Source organism: Dunckerocampus dactyliophorus, chromosome 4, assembly GCF_027744805.1.
Source record: "Dunckerocampus dactyliophorus isolate RoL2022-P2 chromosome 4, RoL_Ddac_1.1, whole genome shotgun sequence".
NCBI classification, from domain to species: domain Eukaryota; kingdom Metazoa; phylum Chordata; class Actinopteri; order Syngnathiformes; family Syngnathidae; genus Dunckerocampus; species Dunckerocampus dactyliophorus.
Window position 1 is genome coordinate 11,465,497 of NC_072822.1, and position 20,959 is coordinate 11,486,455.

The 20,959-nt window shown below is 39.9% G+C and overlaps 1 protein-coding gene across 2 annotated transcripts in view; it reads right to left on the reverse strand.

Annotated features, from left to right (window-relative positions):
- LOC129180181 (phosphatidylethanolamine-binding protein 4) overlaps positions 1–20,959 on the reverse strand; it is a 70,711-nt gene that overhangs the window by 26,523 nt on the left and 23,229 nt on the right. For both annotated transcript variants that reach the window (XM_054774365.1, XM_054774366.1), the window contains exon 4: positions 16,119–16,217. In XM_054774365.1, coding sequence (XP_054630340.1) covers positions 16,119–16,217 — 99 coding nt within the window. The remainder of the gene's footprint in view (positions 1–16,118; positions 16,218–20,959) is intronic.

Genomic DNA, 20,959 nt, shown 5'->3' on the forward strand with positions numbered 1-20,959 from the left:
AACTCGCAGGCAAATCGCGTTGCTGGAAGGCACACCACACACACACTGCTGTCTTTTTAATTCGTCAGCTGAAAGAAATCTATACAGTGCGCCGGAATATGACTGCGCTGCCGAGCGAAATGAACTATACATCACCCTGGAACGTAAACAGGTTTCTTTTTCTACCAACTGTAGCATCCCAACACCACACTCCAGTAAACCTCTTGGCTATGATAATGGTCAATAGCACAGATCAGAGGTCTCAGTAGATGTATGATTGTTAGTCCAACAGCATATCAATAAGTTGAACAAATCCACAGGAAAAAAAAATGCAGTAGTACACTAATTATTTATCTATACTACTAACACAAACATAAACTGTAAAAATCCCTGCCATTAAATTGCAAGTGCTTTGCCACAATGAATAAATAGCCTATATAAATGACAAAATTTGTCACAATGAATTCAGCATTCAAATCAGACCTATTTGATAAATCTCAAAAATGATCAGCAGTTCTATAGGATATTTATGCGATCATGAATCTGTGTTATTAGAGAATATCTCATGCAGAAATATCAGAATGCAGAAATGCTGGGTTTGCAGATGCTAAAGAACCTCACTCCATTTACTTGTTTACTATGGTAGGTATTGCAAAATTCACAACAAACTGCCATTTTGTAGTTTAAGATCCTGCAACTTTACGCTGTCTTCATTTAGCACAATCATCATTACATTCTGACTTCCAGTTTGGAGTTATTTTGCAGCTTGTTTAGCAGCAAACCAGTCAGACCTGAATTACTCGTGTGATCTGCTGGATGCTGTTGAACAGTGAAATTATTTATGCCTTCTATTGTTTTACACCGTAACGATTACACAGCATAACATAAGGATAGGCTGATCAAATTTAAGGCAATCAATATATCAATTTATTATGTTCACCTTTACTTTTAGTATATACTTGTTCTATGTATAAACAAAAGATAACTTGTGAAATACAAAGAGTTGAGACTAAGACAAGCCGCCATAATATCTGCCAACTTTTGTATTCATAGCTGTCATATTTAATTATAATGCCAAAATACAAAAAAACTACACTGGCTACGGGAGGTCCATTGTCAAGTCTTTGTTTTTGTGTACAATTAACTGGCAAGCATACTATATACTTAAATAACGGCTATTTTAGGAGAGCATAATTATTAGTGAGTTGTTTTTATCAGCATGCCTCACTCCCCTTCAAGAGACACCACTAAGTGGAAGTCGTTTGCAAAGCCACGGCCTCGGTGACCCCCCACTAACTGTGACATTTGTGGTTTTAAACGCCCCTCTCACTCCCCTCTGATTACCGTGCCTGCTTTTTTTTCTCCATCCATGTCAGTCAAAAAACCCCAAAACAACAATGACCGACTTATAGGAGGAAAGGTAAATAGAGATTGACAAACAAGTACTCCACCTCATACCCTGAAACAAACCAAATCCTTTATGGGGCCGACTGCCAAAGATGCACTGCTTTGACTTGAGGAGGAAAAAAAAAAAAGGGGGGGGGGGGGGGATGACAAAGACGACAGCTTGTGAGGGGGAACATTGTCTGTGTGGCTGCGACTGGAAATCTTTTCAGGAAAAACAGGATTTTATGCACAATGGTTGTGGGTGTGAAGAAAGGGGGCTCATATTAAGAGAAGTGTCTTTATATATGCCGAGCCACCGGCTTTTAACTGCATGTGCATGGAGAGGGTCCAATCTGTTCTCTAAAAAATTATATATAGTGTGACAGAACCGTTCCAAGAGGGCTTTCAAGGTTGTCCTTGTTTTCTAGATACTGTATATCCAGCATAGACACTTGAAGGTAGCTTCACAACACTGAGGTGAGGTGAGGTTGATGGCTGCAGAGGCATGGACTTTTTTAAAATTTTATTTATATGAATGCAGGTTGCTCTTTAGGATACCAAAGAAGAGAAGAGAATAATTAACTTGTGTTAATTATTTTTTTTTTATACAAATACTTCTTCGTCCCATTTAGTTATTTATTTCTTATAAAACAGAAAACCATTTGTGGTCTTACCTTCATTTGTATGCAAACTCCATGTTCTCCGGGAAAAGCTCTGCTACTTTGTGTAAAAGTCTGATCACCTTCTGTTTAGTTTGAAAGTCCAGTCTGACAGTCTTGGCAGTCAGATTCATCCATTTAACAGAGAATAAAAATATCTTTATTTGACTTGTTGCCGAGTGCTGACCCTTGCTGACACAGATGTCGTTCAAAACTCGCGATTTTTTTACTGAACCGGGACCCGTCTCTGTTAACTCGTTCACTTTCTCTGCTGCTGCTAGCTAATTTAAAAAGGAAACCAGGTAACGTGGCATTAATTGTGCAACTCTAACAGCATTTCTATAAATGTATTAACCCCATAGAAAAAGCAACAGATCTGCTTCTTGCCTGAAATCAACTCTCCTTTCCACTTCCTGTTCCTGGCCGAGCCGAGCACTCAAAGAACCCGGTCACTCGCCAACCTAGACCCGAGAGACTCAGCCAGCATGAGGGTGCCAATAAGTGAATCGTGAACCTGATGTGGGCTCAGGGGATGAGTGAGTTGGGCTGGGCTCACGGGTTTAGTGAGTCGGGTAGGTGAACTTGTTGCGCATGTTCCGAGTTTCTCGTTGGACGTGGCAAGAGAGAACGGGGAAGAAGCTTAATTCATGTTCATTCCTGTTGTACAGCACAAATAAGATCTCAGAGGATTTTCACAGTTAAGGCTGCAATAATACATTTGCTTGTATTTGGCCATTATACATCATTTTACAAACAGAATTTGTTGACTTTGTAGCATAATACTGTGGAGTCTGACGGTGAAACCAGCCTCCAAAAACTTAATAGAAAGGCACTTTATCAAGAAGTTTGGTCCATTTTCTTGCATTTTTTTAAGGAGCAGATCTACCCTCTGAACGTATTGCTGCCCATCTCAATGAGGCGTTTGCTTACTTGAGTGAAACTCCAGTCAGTAAAGGAAATCAAGTTTACCATCACTAATTGATGCTGGACTGCGTTTGTGTGTTTCATTAAAGTTGAAAAAAAACCCCTGCTGGTGTTGGCTTTTTCTCTCCCCAGAATGATGGCAGCAACAAGCACCTTCTAGCTCACGCACGCCCCTGCCCCTTCAAGGTGAGGTGGAGTACTGTAAAGCCTCAGTGTATGACATTTGTCTGTATTATTGTCCAATTAGCAAGAATAATGATGCCACACTTATATTAAAGACATTACATGGGCTGGCATGGCAAACTGGCATGCGTCATCCGACTCAATGCACTCAGATGGTAGGCTCAGCTCACATACTACGCTGAGAGAAAGGGCTCACGGCACACTCATCTCTGGTTTCTGCCCTGTGTTTAATCTGGAAATGTGCAAATTCTGCTTTTTTTACTTAAGAAAATGTTTTAAACGATAGGAATCATACAGAAAATACAACTCTAATATAGTTCCAAGGACCAGTATTATTTATTTTATATTATTTGTTTTTTTGTTTTTTTGCATGACAGCTGGGGCTCTGCCTCTCCCCTGACCGCATGTCATTGCTTCACATCGACAAGTATGGGCAACACTATCATTTTGGAACAATTTCTCCCTCACTTCCCAAACATGCTCTACAGATTCTGACAAAGGAGATCATTGCTCGCTTTTTATGCAGAGGTTAGTTGTTATAGAAATGCCAAGAAGCTTCATAGGTTATCAGCTATGTGTACAGTGTGTGTGGATAGAGGATGGCACTGACAATTGAGCGGAGGATTCTTATGTAATTCTCCCTTTAGGTGGTGGAGAACAGTGAGACCATCAGCCCACACTAGAGAGGAAGGTGTTTGTTATTAAGCTGCACGCTTAAAAGGATGGTTGATAGTGTTTAAAAAGGGACCATCATAGGTGGTGCAGATCAGCCCCAGGTCGCATGCTCGACACAATAAAAGAATACAGTTGACTTTACAATGGCCCTAACCATGAGCATTGTCCTAACCAGGGTTAGGGCTTTGAGGGAGGGTCTGAAGAGGTTCTGTTAGAGAATGACTTCCAAAAGCTGAAATTCATGTAGTACCACCTCTGTTATTTTGTTTGGCTGCAGCTGACAATAGGATGAACATCGCTCCAAAATGTTAAGCACCTCCAGCTGGGCTTCTATGTTAAGCACTATTGTTTATGTATATCAGGGGCGGTACAGTTGAACCTTGAGGTCATACAATTTGGAAGCCAAACAAAGTTTGTGAGGAAAATATGTCTAAACAAAACCTGAGGTTGAACCATCATGTGTGGTGACATGCGAGACGTCAGCTCAGTAAGTATTAAAGGGATGACCTACAGTACATTGTGTGTCTTGCTTTGTATTTGTCTTTTTGTGATGCACCACAGACATATACAAGCAAAGAGGACAAGTGTAAAGATGACCATTCTTGCGACATATGCTCTAAAACGGGATTGTCAGACTTTTTTCACTGAGGGCCACATACTGTCCAACAAGTCCTGGGTCTTCCCCGAGGCCTTCTATCGGTCGGACGTGGCCTGAACACCTCCCCAGGCATCCAGGAGGCATCCTGACCAGATGCCCAAGCTACCTCATCTGACTTCTCTCGATGCGGAGGAGCAGCCGTTCTACTCCGAGCTTCTCCCGGATGACAGTACTTCTCACGTTATCTCTAAGGGAGAGCCCAGCCACCCTACGGAGAAAACTCATTTCGGTCGCTTGTACCTGCGATCTTGTCCTTTTGGTCACTACCCAAAGCGCATGACCATAGGTGAGGGTAGGAACGTAGCTCGGCCGGTAAATTGAGAGCTTTGCCTTTCGGTTTAGCTCTCTCTTCACCACAACAGACCGATGTAGAGTCCACATCACTGCAGATGCCGCACAAATTCGCCTGTCGATCTCGTGTTCCATCTTTCCTCACTCGTGAACAAGACCCCCAAGGTACCTAAACTCCTCCACTTGGGGCAGGATCTCTTCCCCAACCCGGAGATGGCATGCCACCCTTTTCCGGGTGAGAACCATGGACTCGGACTGGGAGGTGCTGATTGTCATCCTGGCCGCTTCACACTCGGCTGCGAACCAATCCAGTGAGAGTTGAAGTTCACGGCTCGATGAAGCCAGCAGGACCACATCATCTGCAAAAAGCAGAGACTCAATCCTGTAGCCACGAAACGGGAACCCCTCAACGCCCTGGCTGCGCCTAGAAATTCTGTTCATAAAAATAATGAACAGAATCGTGACAAAGGGCAGCACTGTTGGAGTCCAACCCTCCCTGGAAACATGTCTGACTTATTGCCCGCAATGCGAATCAAACTCTGACACTGGTCATACAGGGAACAAACAGCCTGAATTAGTTGGTGTGATACCCCATAATCCCAGAATGCTCACCACAGAATTCCTCCTTAAACTCCTTCTGACAGGGGACTCTACCAGTCATTCCAGGTAAACACCCATGGGGCCCGGCCACCAGACACTCGCTATTGTGCCCCTCCTCCAAATATCTACAATATATCTACAAATATCTCAACTTTCTTCTTAAATAACCTTCATAAATGTTCTTTTCGTAATGTTTATTTAATATAGATTTATTTAGTTGTGTTTCTCATAAGATTACGACTTTTAAAAAATGACATTTAAAATCTATGCAAATAAAATGTAATTTTTCTTCGTAATATTGCGTGTTTCCTCATTAAAAGTGACTCAAAAGAATACCACTTTATTCTCGTAAAAATACTTCTGTTGTTTTCAAATTCAATTTTATTTCCCAACTATTGAAACTTATTATCTTGTAAGTTTTCTTCTCGTAATTGTGACTTTATCCCATAATATTTTTGACTTTATTCTCATAACAGATTTTACAATTAAAATTACAACTTTATTCGCTGTGTTGTTTCTCATAATATTATGACTCATAAAGTTTTTTTCTTTACTATTTCAACTTTATACCACAAAAATGACATTTTTCCTCATAATATTGGTAGTTTTTCTCATTAATTACAACTTTTTTCTCTAAGTATTTTGACTTCATTTTTTTGTAAAATTGCTGCAGATTTTTCAATTTTTGCTGTTTTTTTTAGTTTTCTTGTTAAATTAAATGATTTAGAATGTTCTACAGGCCAATAAAATGCCGCCCGGGATGCACTGCTCTAAACGTTGTCAACACGTCTGTCCTGGCTGCTCAGCACAACATGGGTAAGTCAACAAAAGCTGTACAATAATAATATGGGTACCATCCATTTTTGACTGAAGAGGACCCTCAACCACAAACTAGTACCCTCACCAGTATGTGTTACTACACTTAAAGGAAAACTGCACTTTTTTGGAATTTTTTCTTTCCAGCAACAGTTGGACCCTGGAGGGGATTCATTCAATTTCCATATTCTAGAACTTAGCCACAATTAGTCATGTAAACATAGGCTAGGTTCATTGTTACTGTATATATTATATACACTATCAAGCAAGACTCATTCCGACTGCATAACAGACAACACAAAGCACATACATATCCATTTGAGCTTAAAAGAACGACAAAAGAACGGTGTATCCAGTGGAGTTTAAAGTTGCTCCTTTGTGTAGAATAAAACTTTATGAAACCACAAACAAGCTAACAGTTCATCCTGATTATGAGCATGTTTAGCAACTTTATGGGGAGGGCAGAAAAAAAAACACATTATAAAAAGAAAATTGTTCAATTCCTTTGCGTCCACCCCCTTGTCATAATATATGGATGTCCCGTAAGGTTATTTGTGTTTGCTGAAAAAAATGAAGTGCTCAACTGGATTAAAAACAGTGCATATGTTTGGAAATCTGTTTCCCTGGGCGTAAGAGTAGCGTGAGCGAGCGTGAAGCAGCAGCTTGCGTCTGCTCGAAGAGAGAGGGCAGACACTCTCATCATTAGCCGGGCTCCAATGTGTTCCTCTACCTGCACCAATCTACACAGCCAGGCACCACTCTGACGCCCGACAGATGTTCCCAGCACGAGGTGCAAAGTACCGTGAGGGGAAACGAGAATAAGCAGAAGAGAGGCACAAAAAAATGGAAATATCCTGCAGACTGCACAATAAGAGTTTAATTATGAATAATACCAGTGGTTCTTTGTTCTCACAGTGAAGCCATGGTTTCCCTGGCCTTCTGGAAATTGTTTTTGGCTACCATATGGGGGCTGCTGTCTGTCAAAAAGAAACTCAGATAATTACAAGGTAAAGAACAATGCTATTATTTATGTTCATTTGTAGCATTGCATAGATGCAAAGGTTTGCCCAAATAAAGACTGTTGTAGAACTATACATTGATACTTCATTATACTGTATGCTATCATCAGAAGTAAGTCTTAGTTTAATATCTGCAAAACGGAACTTTGAAATGGACATTAAAGGTGGTGTCTGTCATGGACAGGTATTGCAATGGGGTACTAGCATTCGAACATACTGTTCTGTCGTCTTCCTGCTCAGCCATGACTGCGAATTGCCTGAGATCCTGTGTATGTGTATGTGCATGAGCCGTGAATGAGTGACAGCCATCAATGCCACTCCCCCTTTTGGGGCCGAACCACAAGTCTCATTCAGTTTAACTCGGAATTGTGAAGAATACAGCCATTTTTTGTACAATCTGTTCGCTGAAACCACAAGTGGTAACATATGCCTGTTGGTGGTGGTATTTTTTGGGGTGAAAGTGTAATTTGGGTAGCATGTTTAAGGGTACACACTCATACTGCCCTGCTCAACCTACAGCCGTTATTGTCTAAACAGCTATCAAGAAGTGAGTAGCAAGGTAATTGTGTCTTGGTGGTGGTAGCATCATGGTCTGGGGCTGCATGAGGGTTGCCGGCATGGGGAGCTGCAGTTCACTGAGTAAAAAAACATGAATTCCAACATGCACTGTGACATTTTGAAGCAGAGCATGATCTCCTCCACTGGAAAACTGGACCCTATGGCAGTTTTCCAAAATGATAACAAGCCCAACCACACCTCCAAGAAGACAAGCGCCTTGCTGAGGAAGCTGGAGAAGCGCAAGGTGTCTAACATCCACCAGCTCCACCAGTAATGTCGTCATGGAGGAGTGGAACCCAAGAGGATCAAGGCAGTGTGAGATAACAATAGTGATGACACTAAATATTGACACTTTAGACATAATTTAAACATGTTCACTATGAGGTGTACTCACTGGTGTTGCCAGCTATTTAGACAATAATGTCTGTTGAGTTATTCTCAGAAGACAGTAAATCTATACCGCTTTGCAAGCTGTATACTCACTACTCTACTGTAAGGTATATCCAAGTTTCATCTCTATAGTATTGTTCCTTGAGAAATGTGTGAGATAGTGTATCAATATCTTTGGTTTTCTCTGTGAAACATCTCAATATGATACACTGTCTAGGCATAGATATTTGCCCAGGCCCCCTTTTGTTTTAATGTTACCAATAAGTCTACCATAGCAAACTGATAAATAATTTGCTCAAGTAACAGATTGATATGACTTGTTTTCTTTGCCATTTAAAACCTACAGTCATTGTCTCACCAAAACACTGAATATACATGAAAATAATTTGTTGGACTAAGTTACAAAAGCTGTTGTGTGTTTGCTTCACATTGAAAAACACACTGAATAAAATTCAATAATAAGTTACACGCCTAATAGTTTGCATTTTAAGGACATCTTGAGGTGTGGAGCAGATGATCTCTGCAGGCCTCAGAATTCACAAACACCAAGCCAGCTGGTCTGAGACAATCACAATACTTCTCTGTTTGCCTGACCAGCAGCAGAACACAGGCTCTGCCGTTCCCTTGGGAGCTGATACAAGAGAGATGCATGTTAAAGCATGCATATCCCTCATGCACTGTATTAATGAGCACAGCATGCTTGGGGTTGAAACTGTCCAACTGTCTTCAATTAGCCAGAGAGAGACAGAAAACGTTACAGCCTCGTACATATATAATATACATCTGTGTGTGCGCGTGTGTGTGTGCACTAATGATTTTTCAAGGAATTATTTTATAACCCCCAAAACAAATAAAGGGGGAAAAAGCCCACATAAATTCTAGTAATTATCCTAATGCTAACTTCAGATCCATGAAAACCTCAGGCTGTACATCCTCCTTAAATAGGATTTTACAGCGATAATGAACACCTTACAGCAGGGAAAGAGCATTAAGTGAACCACAGTTCATATTGCATCATTTTGACTCACAATCCATTGAAATGATCACGAGACAGTAAGTCTTAACAAAGTAAAAGCAACACCCACTGCTGTGTTTATAAGCTGCTTCTTTCAGAAACTAATGATTTACTTGTTAGAGTAATTATTGCTGCGAGACCATACTGGAACATCTGCATTGATTTAAGACTCTGGGAGGGCAGAGAGAGGGGGAAGAGGCTCACCATCTGGATTTTAACTTAAGAGAGTAAGACAACAATCTGCTGATGCTTATTTTAGTAATTGACCATAAATTGATATCAAACTGTGTATTCCCCACTCTAAGTTACACGTTCACCAGCTAGGCTGCTATGATTATTTCAGATTAGTAACGGGAGAACATTCAAATGATAGTTAAATGAAACAAATTGTATGTAAACATTAAGATCATAATCTCACTAGATATCAACAATCAGTACCGGTCAGACTTTGACTAGTACCGTTTGTCTGAACATGCATGGAGTGACATATGCAAACACAGAATATTATGCAATTGAAGAAATGCTACAAGCTGATACAAAGAAACTTTTAAGGTCAGGTTGATGCCATCAGCGTATTGCATGAGAAGTCACCATACTTTGCAAAATAGTTGCGCGAGCATCAAAATACCGTGTGAGTTTTGCTTTTTCTTTTTCTATTCCAAAGAAGGGTGAGCCTCAACAAGGGCTGTTAAGAACAGCGTGAAAACAGAATAAAATTCTTTCCTGGGTGCATTGATTTCACAGAGCGCATGGCAACTTACGCTATTTCCGTCAACAAAAACAGCATAGAGAGCATTCTGTCTTTGCTGCTAATAACCACGGCAGACTGGGTGAGAGCCGACAAAGATGACTACTTTGGGGCAAATAGGGATCCAGAACCTTATCTTTATAACTTACCATTAACTTTTACAAACTCAAAAGTGATACAGCACCAGCAACATCAACTACAGTAGCTAGCGTTACCTCTCAGCAGTGGCCTGAGGTTCTGTGAGTAAGGGGCTTTGTCACTATGCCAGAAAAGTAGTTCCTCTATGTTAGTCTTTACAATAACAATGTCACTATAGCTTGGTTAATATGCAGGTCACGGCATGTAAATAGAGCGTTGTTGGAGGTTTTTGGATGTTTTTTTTTAGAGGGCTTTATAGGTGAAATAGGTGAATCCACATTACCGGCATTGGGCCTCATTCACGAACATCTTCTTAAAAGTCTTCTTAAGAAGTGTACTTAAGAAGGCGTGGGTTGGAAACTGCGCCACATTCACGACACGTTCTTAAGTAGGGATAATCGTTTGCACCGGTGTTCTTAGGTTGATGAATGCCAACTGCGATGCACGTGCATGTAAGGCCTAATTTGCATAGGTCACCGCCTATTATTTCCTATATAAGGTAAAAAATGTGCCGTGCGCAACAGGCAGCTGGAGACGGAGATGGCAACGTGCAAGGGCAAGACTGAGGAGCAGCTGGACAACAAACGAAAGAAAAACTTCAATTCTACTGAAATAGAGGTGCTTTTACAAGGAGTGACCGAACACAAGACGACCTTATTTTCAAGTGTATCCACCGGTCATCAGGCCATCCAAAAAGAGTCGGCATAGAGCACCATTGCAGGAAACATAAATGCCGTTTCCACGGAGAAACACACCACTGCAGAGGTTAAAAAGAAGTGTTTTGACTTAAAATAGACAAAAAAAAAAGATTAGACTGATCTGGAGGAAACGGGAGGTGGGCCATCAATCAGAAACCAAACCATTTCGGAAACTCTAGAAAATATTTACAGAATCATGATGGAAAAATAAAGTAAAAATACATAGTTTGTGTGTGACAATTTATTTTTTCTGTGGTTACATTTGATTAGACGCTGCCTAATTAATACAGCAGCCCCGTGCTCTGGCTCAAGACGTGGCTGGGGGCACATGTCGTTATCTGGGGGTGCTAGTGCGCAATAGACACACCACGTTTCATTACGATGTTATTCTGATTATCCTGCACACCTGCAAGAACAGAGAGGGAAGCCTGAAGCCTGAAGCAGGACATCAAATATTCGTCGCTTTCAGCAAATAAATCTCCATGGTCCCTATACATTCTCTCTCTGCGCAGCGCACGTCCAGCCAGCTACTTTTTTTTTTTTGATGAATTGGGATTTGAATATATATTTATCCATAAAGTATATTTTAGTTGTTTTGATGATAAATAATTGTTGGGATATTTTATTTGCACTACATTTTTTGGGATCAGGTTGCAAAATCCATCATGAGTGCGACTGCGCATTGAAAGTGCAAGCTTTGCTTGTGCGTAAGAGTCCTCCTGAGCGTTCGTAGAATTTGTTCTTAGATCTAAGAACTGTGTGTTAAGAACACGTTTCGTGAATGCCAAAAATCTTCGTAAGAAAGCTTTAAGAACACATTTGTGCGTAAGAACGTTTCGTGAATGAGGCCCATTGTTAGTGAAAAAGTGCCAGCATGAGGTGGCTATCTAGAACACAGAAAAGAGAAGGATGTGTTTTTTGTCTCCCATTATTGTGGATGATGGGCTAAATTAAAAAAAAAAGAGCAGTTTTCCTTTCAATCTGACTGGACAGTTAAAAAAGCTTTTATGATGGCAACAGTTTTGACACTGGAACATCGTTCAACTTCCACTAGCGAAAAACTTTATTAGAGGTTAAATTAGAAGTCAACCAGCATCTCGAAATGAATTGTCTTCAAATCTACTTTCTTTACGTTGAGAAACATCTTACTGTTCCTTCGATGGAACATTACCCCTACATTATCTATTGACTTCATAATTCATTCAACTTGAGAAAACTCAAGCAACAACTTATTGCTTCGGCAGGGTCATGACAAACAGCAAGGAAATACTCATCACACTTTGATAAGTGAAGAGGGAACTACCCATGGTAGCAGAAATCAAGGTGAGCAGTACATGCACTACAAAGGTACATCAGGTGTCCTTGTTCTGCTACCACTGCCTCTCTAATGAGGCCAGTTTTTCAGTCCAGCCTGACCTGAATTCACACCACGCTGAATTAAGAAAATCTTTACTCTTCGTAACTGCAGCTATGGATAAAGAGTACCAATTAATTATGGCAACATCTACAGTATACAAACTGAAAGCCTATATGACCTTGGACTAATGCATTCCCTCATAGCGTGTCCGGATGGGTTTATTTACTCAGTTACCACATGACAGGGGGAAGCCTAACACAGTTTTAGTATAATAATAAACAATATGATATACAGATTTTTCAAATTATTCAAAAGTAAATAAATGTTCCATCATTACAATAATATATACGTATTACATATATACATATATACATACATATACTGTAGTCCTGTAAAACGAATTGGACTGAAAGAAAATCATCCTTTACGCCTTATGACATGTTTTCAATATTGCAAAGGGGAATGAGCTCCGCAGTTAATTCTTATGTTTGTGTTTGAACAATAGCGTCTATGAATATGCCTGTGAATATTCTCATTCATCCAGGTCATTGTATTCTTGGTGGAGCTTGGTGCAAGATCCAATGGGTTCACACAGGAATGATTGGCACTTCAGTGTCTATGAACTTAGATAGTTGTCTTAATTGGGACACACAATTTATTAAGGGAATCATCTCTGTTTGAGGAAATAAGATTTGTATATACAGCATAATAAAGGAGTATGGCTGAAGCAGTGTCTATAAGTAGGCTAGTGACGATCAAAACACATGATCAGTTTAAAGTTTAAAAACTGTTTCTATTTAATAGCAGTGCACCAATTTAAATTTTCTGGCTGATCACCGATCTTTAAAAAGCCTGACCTGCCGATTCTGATTTTGGCCGATACCATTTAAAAAAAAAAGCATCCACCTTCAATGTTCCCATCTTATTTTGTTGAAAAACACTGAACAATACAAACTTGTTGTTTTAGCGGCACATGAGGTATATGTAACTGACAAGCCCAAGAAAATTGCTGTCCAAACTTCTAAATTATATCAGGGCCTATTGCACAAAGCTAGGATAAGGGATTAAGCCTGGATATCTTGGTTATCCTGGCTCAATTTATCTAACATAAATTACCATTGAGATTTATTCTGTGGAGTTAGACTGCTCCAGACCATTCATCTATTTAATCTCATCCCTTATCTCAGCCAGTAGTCACCATAAATGGAAACCAATGATTATTCCACTGTCCATTACAAATTGCTATCACATTCAACTAAACCCACTATCATTATTTCAACCTTTGTCATCAATCATTTCAATCATCCTAGATGATGTTGCAATCATTAGATCATTTATGAGATAATTTACACATAGTACATATAAAATACAAATCCCATATAAATACAAATACACATCTACAAGATAAAGGAATTATACAGTCTGATGGAGTTATATTTCCACAATTTCATTCACATCTGAGGTCAACTTCACCTACAATTTCAGTTGATTCATAATCACAGTGTGACTACGTTTTCAGAGATGTTAATTGTGTTGGTTATGGATATGTAGTACATTACCCAGAAGCCGTAGTGCTGGAGGGGAAACCGGAAGTTTACATGCTGTTGAAGCTACGAACGAGTAATGGTGATATGCTAATATACTAGTGTACACCGCTGTTCTTGATTTGTCAAACAAGCAACAAACATAATATTAACTAACTATTTGGATTGTAATTATGACGGTTTCAGCAGAGCATTGAGTGTGTATTTGTGTACTACTTACGCACAAAGTATTGTAAATCGTCTCTGCAATATGTTTGCTCTCTTTTTTATATGACTGTGGTGGTGTTGCCTTTTCTTTTTATTTGCTCTTTTGCCTAATTGTAAGCCTCTATGAGGACTTCTGCTTCCGTCCGGGAAAAGTACGCCGCTGTCGTTGCCATGGTGAATGGTGAAGATCCAGCTTCACCTGGCTTGATTAATCAGTGTCTACTCATCCTGGCTTGGCCTTTGTGCAACCAATGAAGCCTATACGCTCTTGCTTGGATTGGTTGAGCTCACCTCATTTGTCTTGGTTTTCTGAATCCTAGTTTTGCACAATAGGCACTAGTTCTTTTGCTCTTTTATTTTTGACATTTTAAAAACAAACAAAACTTACACAACAGGCTACACTGCAGACCAGTTTTGAGCCTCTTACCAAAAATAAAATGCACAATGACCGAAAAAGGATGGTCGTCCAAGGCCATGAATTTCCATAATTTTCCTTGTAGTAGTTCGATTGCTAGCTGTCAGTCTGGCAGAGCAGAAGGGGACTTTTGGCTGACTGACCCTTGCGGAGGTACATAAGATTGGTGGATAAGATTGGTTTCATATGTAAGGATCTGCCGATCGCCGATCCCCCAAAATGAAGGAAATCGGTGCCGATCGATCGGTACATGCATACTATTTAACTATTATGCTTAACAACACATGGTGAGAAGTCGTCACACCAGCCTGTTATTACCAAACAACAGCGGATTAATGCTGAAATCATTCAAATAGTCTGACAATTTAGTGGAAAAAAGTGAGTATAAAATGACATAACATGATGCCAATAACGTCTTCCAATTTCAGTGTACTACTTTTCACACAAAGTCTGTTTTATTACATCTCTACATAATACTGTGACTGTCTCTGCCTGAGATGTGTCAGTAACTGCATTGAAATGAAATCCAGTGACAGTTGAAAAAACAAAAGCCGAGGTTGTGTGATGTCACAGAGTCACACTGGTCAATTAAACACCTCCCACTATGGGTTGGCATCGCTCAAAAGGCCCATTAACCCTTCTGACCAAATACCGGTCACAATCAGGAAAGCATGCCGCCAAACTGGCCAACCCCTTCATGAGCAGCACAGGTCACCACCCACACAAGTGACATGGAAGTGGATTGCTAGAGAGAATATATTGTAGTAAGTAGTCTGTCTGGGCGCTTGGAAGACATTTGTTTAGACACAGATGGTTAAGCATGCCAGAGAGTCTTTTTGTTGTCTTTATTTTACAAAGCAAAGGTGATGCTTATGATTTTATAAAAAGTATCAGTTGTTTGCCATTTTTTCTATATAAGGCAAGGACTTAAAAATAAAGCTCAAACGTAGCTCTTTAAATCATCTCAGCACACTATTGAATCTGAATTACTAATTTTTTTTAACAATAAAGGCTTACAAAATTACATATCCTAGATGCTTTGCATTTGGATCTTTGAATCAGTGCGGCATATATTTACTGCAGAGCGACGCTGTCTGAAAACGAAACGGGAGCAGCGCAACACAGCGCAAGCGTCTTTGTGCGTCTGCTTTTCAAACCACTAGTCTTAATCTATGGAGTTGATCTCCCGGTTCTCCTGGGATTAAACAACAACAAAAAAAATATCCTCCAAATATTTAAGGCAATCAACAACTCAACATGCATTTGGCAGCATGCAAAAATGTGAAGACACAAAAACGAATGTATAAAAAGGAGCGAAATATGAAGAGAAATAGGGGGATCGGAGCTGTGCCCATTTTGGGGGTGTAAAATATGGAGAAGTGTGGATCATCGGGGGAGCAGCTCTGCCTGGGGGAACAGATGAAGGGAGGACACTCTGCCAAGATCTCTCCACTGGAGGGGGAGCTGAGGTACTGGAGCGCTATGGGAGAACGAGTGTGTGCCTCGCATGCTGCTTTCCTCAATCTCAGTCTCACACGCCTGCATTGACACGTCTCGGGCTCTTTGCAGCAGAGGGAAATTGCTGCTGACAGGCCCTTGCAAACTTCACAGCCATTTAGAAAGACTTACTCCCACACTTTTGTCACAGGCGTTTATTGCACGAGATACATGATACCCAAAATTACCATTTTTGAACTTGGCATTCCCCTTTCATCAAGTTGGGCCTAAAAGCCATTCATAATTTTTCAGCCCTGCGATCAGCCCCGGCACGAATGACAACAAATGTAAATAAATGCATACTGCCCATTTTTCCTTGATTAAAACATGAGGAAGTAGGGTTAAAATAGGGCAACAGTACCTGAATGTTTGTGACGAGCCAGTGCCTCCAGTTAGCGGATGTTGGTTTAGATCGGCTTGGGGCATCGGGATCAACCATCACCAGAACATACATCTTTCTCTGCAAACACAAGAACAGCCTAATGTTATTACTAATATGTTAAATGAGTACTTTAATCCAGTTAACGATAGCAGGGCTCCTGAACTGGTCTCATCTACTGGAGTCAAATGCACATATGTCATCTTTTTAATCATAAATACACAACATTTCAACAGGAGCTTATGAAGGAACTGATGAGTATAAAGTAAAATAAAATACTAAAAATTGCACAATTGCATGAACAAGCCCTCAAAATTAGGCACTTCACTTCACTGTTGCTGCAATGAGCACACGAGAAACATGACAACTGCAACTGCATACAAGTGTTCAAACTTGAAATAAACACATTTGGTTCAGTCAAAACCACTATGGTGGTCCATTTAGTCAAAGTGTGAATGCTATCATCTGATTATCCAAATCACAAATATTTATAACAGTAACGATATATGATATGTCTGCTTGTAAAAATAATGAAATAGGACAACCTAGCAAACAACACATGTTGGGTAATGTATAGTTTTGTCACAAGTCAGGTTTCACGGTTTTACCTTCGGTCTGGATACATTATAACAATCAAATTTATCTTATTTTTTTAATGTATTGTGTAAAACTAAGACAGGAACAACATCAAACTAAAAGCACAAAATGAATACAGACCCTCCATCCACCAGTACGAGCATGGAGTTTGCTTTTCAGAAGATTATGTCACTGTTTGATATGTGTGGTAACAGGCAGTGTGCTAGCATGAATTAACCTCAGCTTGTGCACCAAACTACGACAACTACGATAGCTATGAAAAGGGGAGACTTATGTGACCTTTGGCCTTGGACAAAAGTAATATTCCGACTTTTTTTCTTGTAAATTTATGCCTTTTTTTGTGCCAATTTACGACTTTATTCTCGGAAATGTACAACTTTATTCTTGAAATCTCAGATTTTTTCCCTTGTGGCCCTAATGTGGCCCTAATACTCTGTCGTACCAAACGAATTTGCACATTAGCACTCAATAACGTCATCAAACCTTACCTTTGCATTCCCACATAGTATCAGCATTTGCGGGAAAGACGGGAAAAATACGGTATAGTAGTCTATCTGTGCAGCGTGGGGAAAAGCACACGCACACAACTATGGACGTTCAAGGACGTCAAACAAAGTAGGCATGTCGCCACTCGCCAAAACAAAAAGAAGCAAAACAACATTAACATGCAAAAAACTATGGAATTTCTAACAATATCATTTTTTAAATACAATACTGGCCCATATTTCCAAAATTGATATGCATTAACAGAAAATTCGATGTGTTTTTTTTTTTTATCATTGCGCCTGAAATGGACTGAACGGATGGTCGGGGACCCCAGATGTACAGAAAGAGGCAAAAGTTTTGACAAAAAACGAATCATACGAAAACACCAGGTGTAAAGGCTAAAAGGTTAATTGGAAAATATTTTGACACAATATCTGTTTTTAAGGGAATAAAAAGGCAACACAAATAACAATCTACTGTATGTAGAAATGAGACAATAATAATCCATCCATCCATCCCTTTTCTATGCCGCTTATCCTCATTAGGGTCGCGGGTCCATGCTGGAGCCTATCCCAGCTGGCTTTGGGCGAGAGGCGGGGTACACCCTGGACTGGACTGGACTGGTCTCCAGCCAATGGCAGGGCACATATAGACAGACAACCATTCACACTCACATTAACCTAAGATGCATGTTTTTGTAATGTGGGAGTACCCGGAGAAAACCCATGCACGCACGGGGAGAACATGCAAGCTCCACACAGAGATCGAGACAATATACATTCAATTGTAAAATAGAAATACATCAAAGCTTGTTGTGCCTTATTCCCCCAAGCTGGTATCAATTAAAACAATCTGATAGCAAATCCTCTTGTTCATATGATCACAGTTAACTTCCTGCCACTGATCCAGTATCTTAATACCCCTCAATCTGTCATTAGATAAAGTGAGAAAAGAAGCATCTAAAGTGACACTTGATCACACTTATTGGACGCTGACTTGGCGGCTTAATTGACAGAACATTTTCATTCTGTCTGTCCCCTAAAAGTTACAGAATTATGAGAACAGATTGAATTATTGCGAGAGCACATTTGTCATCTTTGGTTGTATGCCCAAAATCTGCCAGACCATATGATAGGATTTTTTTTATGTTGTTCACTTCCTCTACAACACAGATACATTAATCGCAGCTGTTTCATATTGCATAGTACTTTAGGCTGAAAAAAACTACCACCTTAGTCACTTCGTAGAATCAATTGCTTTTATGTAAATAAACCAGTTATTTCAGTTTGTTCTGTCCTATCAAGACATTCTTAAAAGGCCTCTAAAATTAATCCAAATCCAATGTACTAGGCGAACATCTAAGTAGTAGTCATGTATTTTTCTTCAGATGCTCATTTTGAGAAGGATTCCCTGCCTACCTGACAAGCTTTAATAAGCGTAAACAACTAAGCCTAATAATAGGATAATACTGTAGTCAGAACGATAGTGCCTGCAGGTAACACGCAGACACACCAGCAACAATGGTGCCTCCTCCACAGCCTGTCAACAGTGACTCTATATCAGTGACCCCCCCGGGCATCTTACCAAGCATGACCTGTTGCCTTCTCAGGAGTTGTAATCCTCATTTATACAGGTATGCTCGCAGGCAAAGACACTGTGATAATGTAGTTACTCTAATTTTAAAGTCAGGCCCTGATGCATTCAGAAATAACACACATGCCCTTTGCATTAAAAATCACTCCAGGTTAAAATTATCATTCAAAGAAATAGCTGTTTATAGCATATTTCATGAGCATTATCATGGATGGAGATAGCACATTCATAGCACAGACTTTTCTTGAAGCCAGATTTAGAAGATTTTAACCATACTTTGTCATGCTTTCTGGGCATATTTCATTGTTGACTTTCTACCTGTTAAGAATTTAGCCCGGTCCATCTGGCATGGGCAGAAAACATAGCAAGAGAGGATCCCTCCGTGCTTGTACTTCACACATTGTGGCATGTACCCTGCTCTCTTATGAAGACATTTTTTTTCCTCTCCATCTGTCAAAATCCACATTAATTGCACACAGATATGTGTGAAAGACTCCAGGGAAAAAACAGATGCATGCTTTGCCATCTGAAATAATTTAACAGGGCCCAAACTAACTATGTTGTATCAAAATATGTTTTAATGGAGCACATTCGAAGAGACTGGATATCGGAGGGCAGGCACTTTGTAAAAATATATGTGGGAACGAATGATAATGAAAAACATCTTGATGATAGTCCACACAATTCTACTCGGCTTTAATGATGATGCTAAGAGCCAGAATAACACAGGTGTTTTGATATTAATGATATGCTGTTGTTTATCAACATGTATTACAGCAATCAATTTATTTTCCTTTTTTCACTGCAAATGTCTTTTCATGGGATCTATTATCTACAGCACTTTCTAATAATAATCTCATCTAGATGGCCAGGTGTTAGCCATGGATATGAGATATGTAAAGGCCCTGGGTACAGACTGGAGGCAGGAAAAATGGAAGTCTGCACCCTCTTGGGATTAACCTCCCTGTTAATGCTGGGCTCACAGCTAAACAGCAACCTGGGACCACACCGTACAGTCCCACACCACGCCAGATACCAGCTGGCTCAAAGCTCACTGACAGGGGCATCTCCAACCGTGGTGACACATACGTGAACTCATTAAGTTTCGCCTCTCTCATAGCTGCTAAAACAGCCTTGCATTAAAGGTTCGGGGGGGAACACTGCGTATCAAAAACAACATACTGTATCCTATGAGACCCCACTCCTCCAGGGCAAGGTTTGTTTAAGCGTACATAAACTCTGCAGGTTATGATGACCTGCAGGAAGATGCAGGATGAGGATCACCAAATAAAGCATATTAATCACCCTCGGGATACACCATTATCCCATTATAAAGCTTGCCTTTGGTTACTTCAACTCTTTACTGTAGATAAAAGTAGTAATCACTACAGAAATATCTCTTTAAGGCATATTTCTAAAGAGGTTAAACATATGCCACAATGATTCATTATAATCATATGACTGAATCAAGTCGCAATGTTAGTGTATTTAATAGGGCTGTCAAATGGTTAAAAATTGTAATCATATTAATCACAGTTTTCAAATTAATTAATCTCAATTATGCACCAATTGCGACTATGGCTGAAATATGACCATTTTTACTGTATGTTACTGAAAAAACCTAAAAGACAGGACAGGATTATATATTTGCACGTATTAACAGCTCCCAATTAAATGACAATTTAAATCAAGCTAAAAGATACCACACATGTCTGAAAATCTATTTACCTAACACTAGTTTGTTTCACAGTAGCAGAACTGTGAGTAGCAGAACATTTGAATCACATTAACTGTGTTATTATGAGCAATGAGGGGCTGCGTTCAAAGACACCACTTCATTTAATCTTAATTCACCTTTTGAGTTTTTTTTTCTGGGCTTTTACTTAATTTGTACTTCCGCATTAAGAGTTACAAAGTGAGTGACAAGAATATCCACTTATTGTTTTTCCTTGACTTTCTCTTTATTGAGACCACACATACACACATCATAAATACATTGTTGTGATGTTCAGAGTGTACCTGAATGCAACTCGAGGTCGTCTAGTGCATAGATGTATACAGACGCCGCGAGGTAGTGTTCTGTGTGTGGTGTAGAATTAAGCAGGCCTATTAACTCTTCATAAACTTTAATCACACGCTCTGTCCGG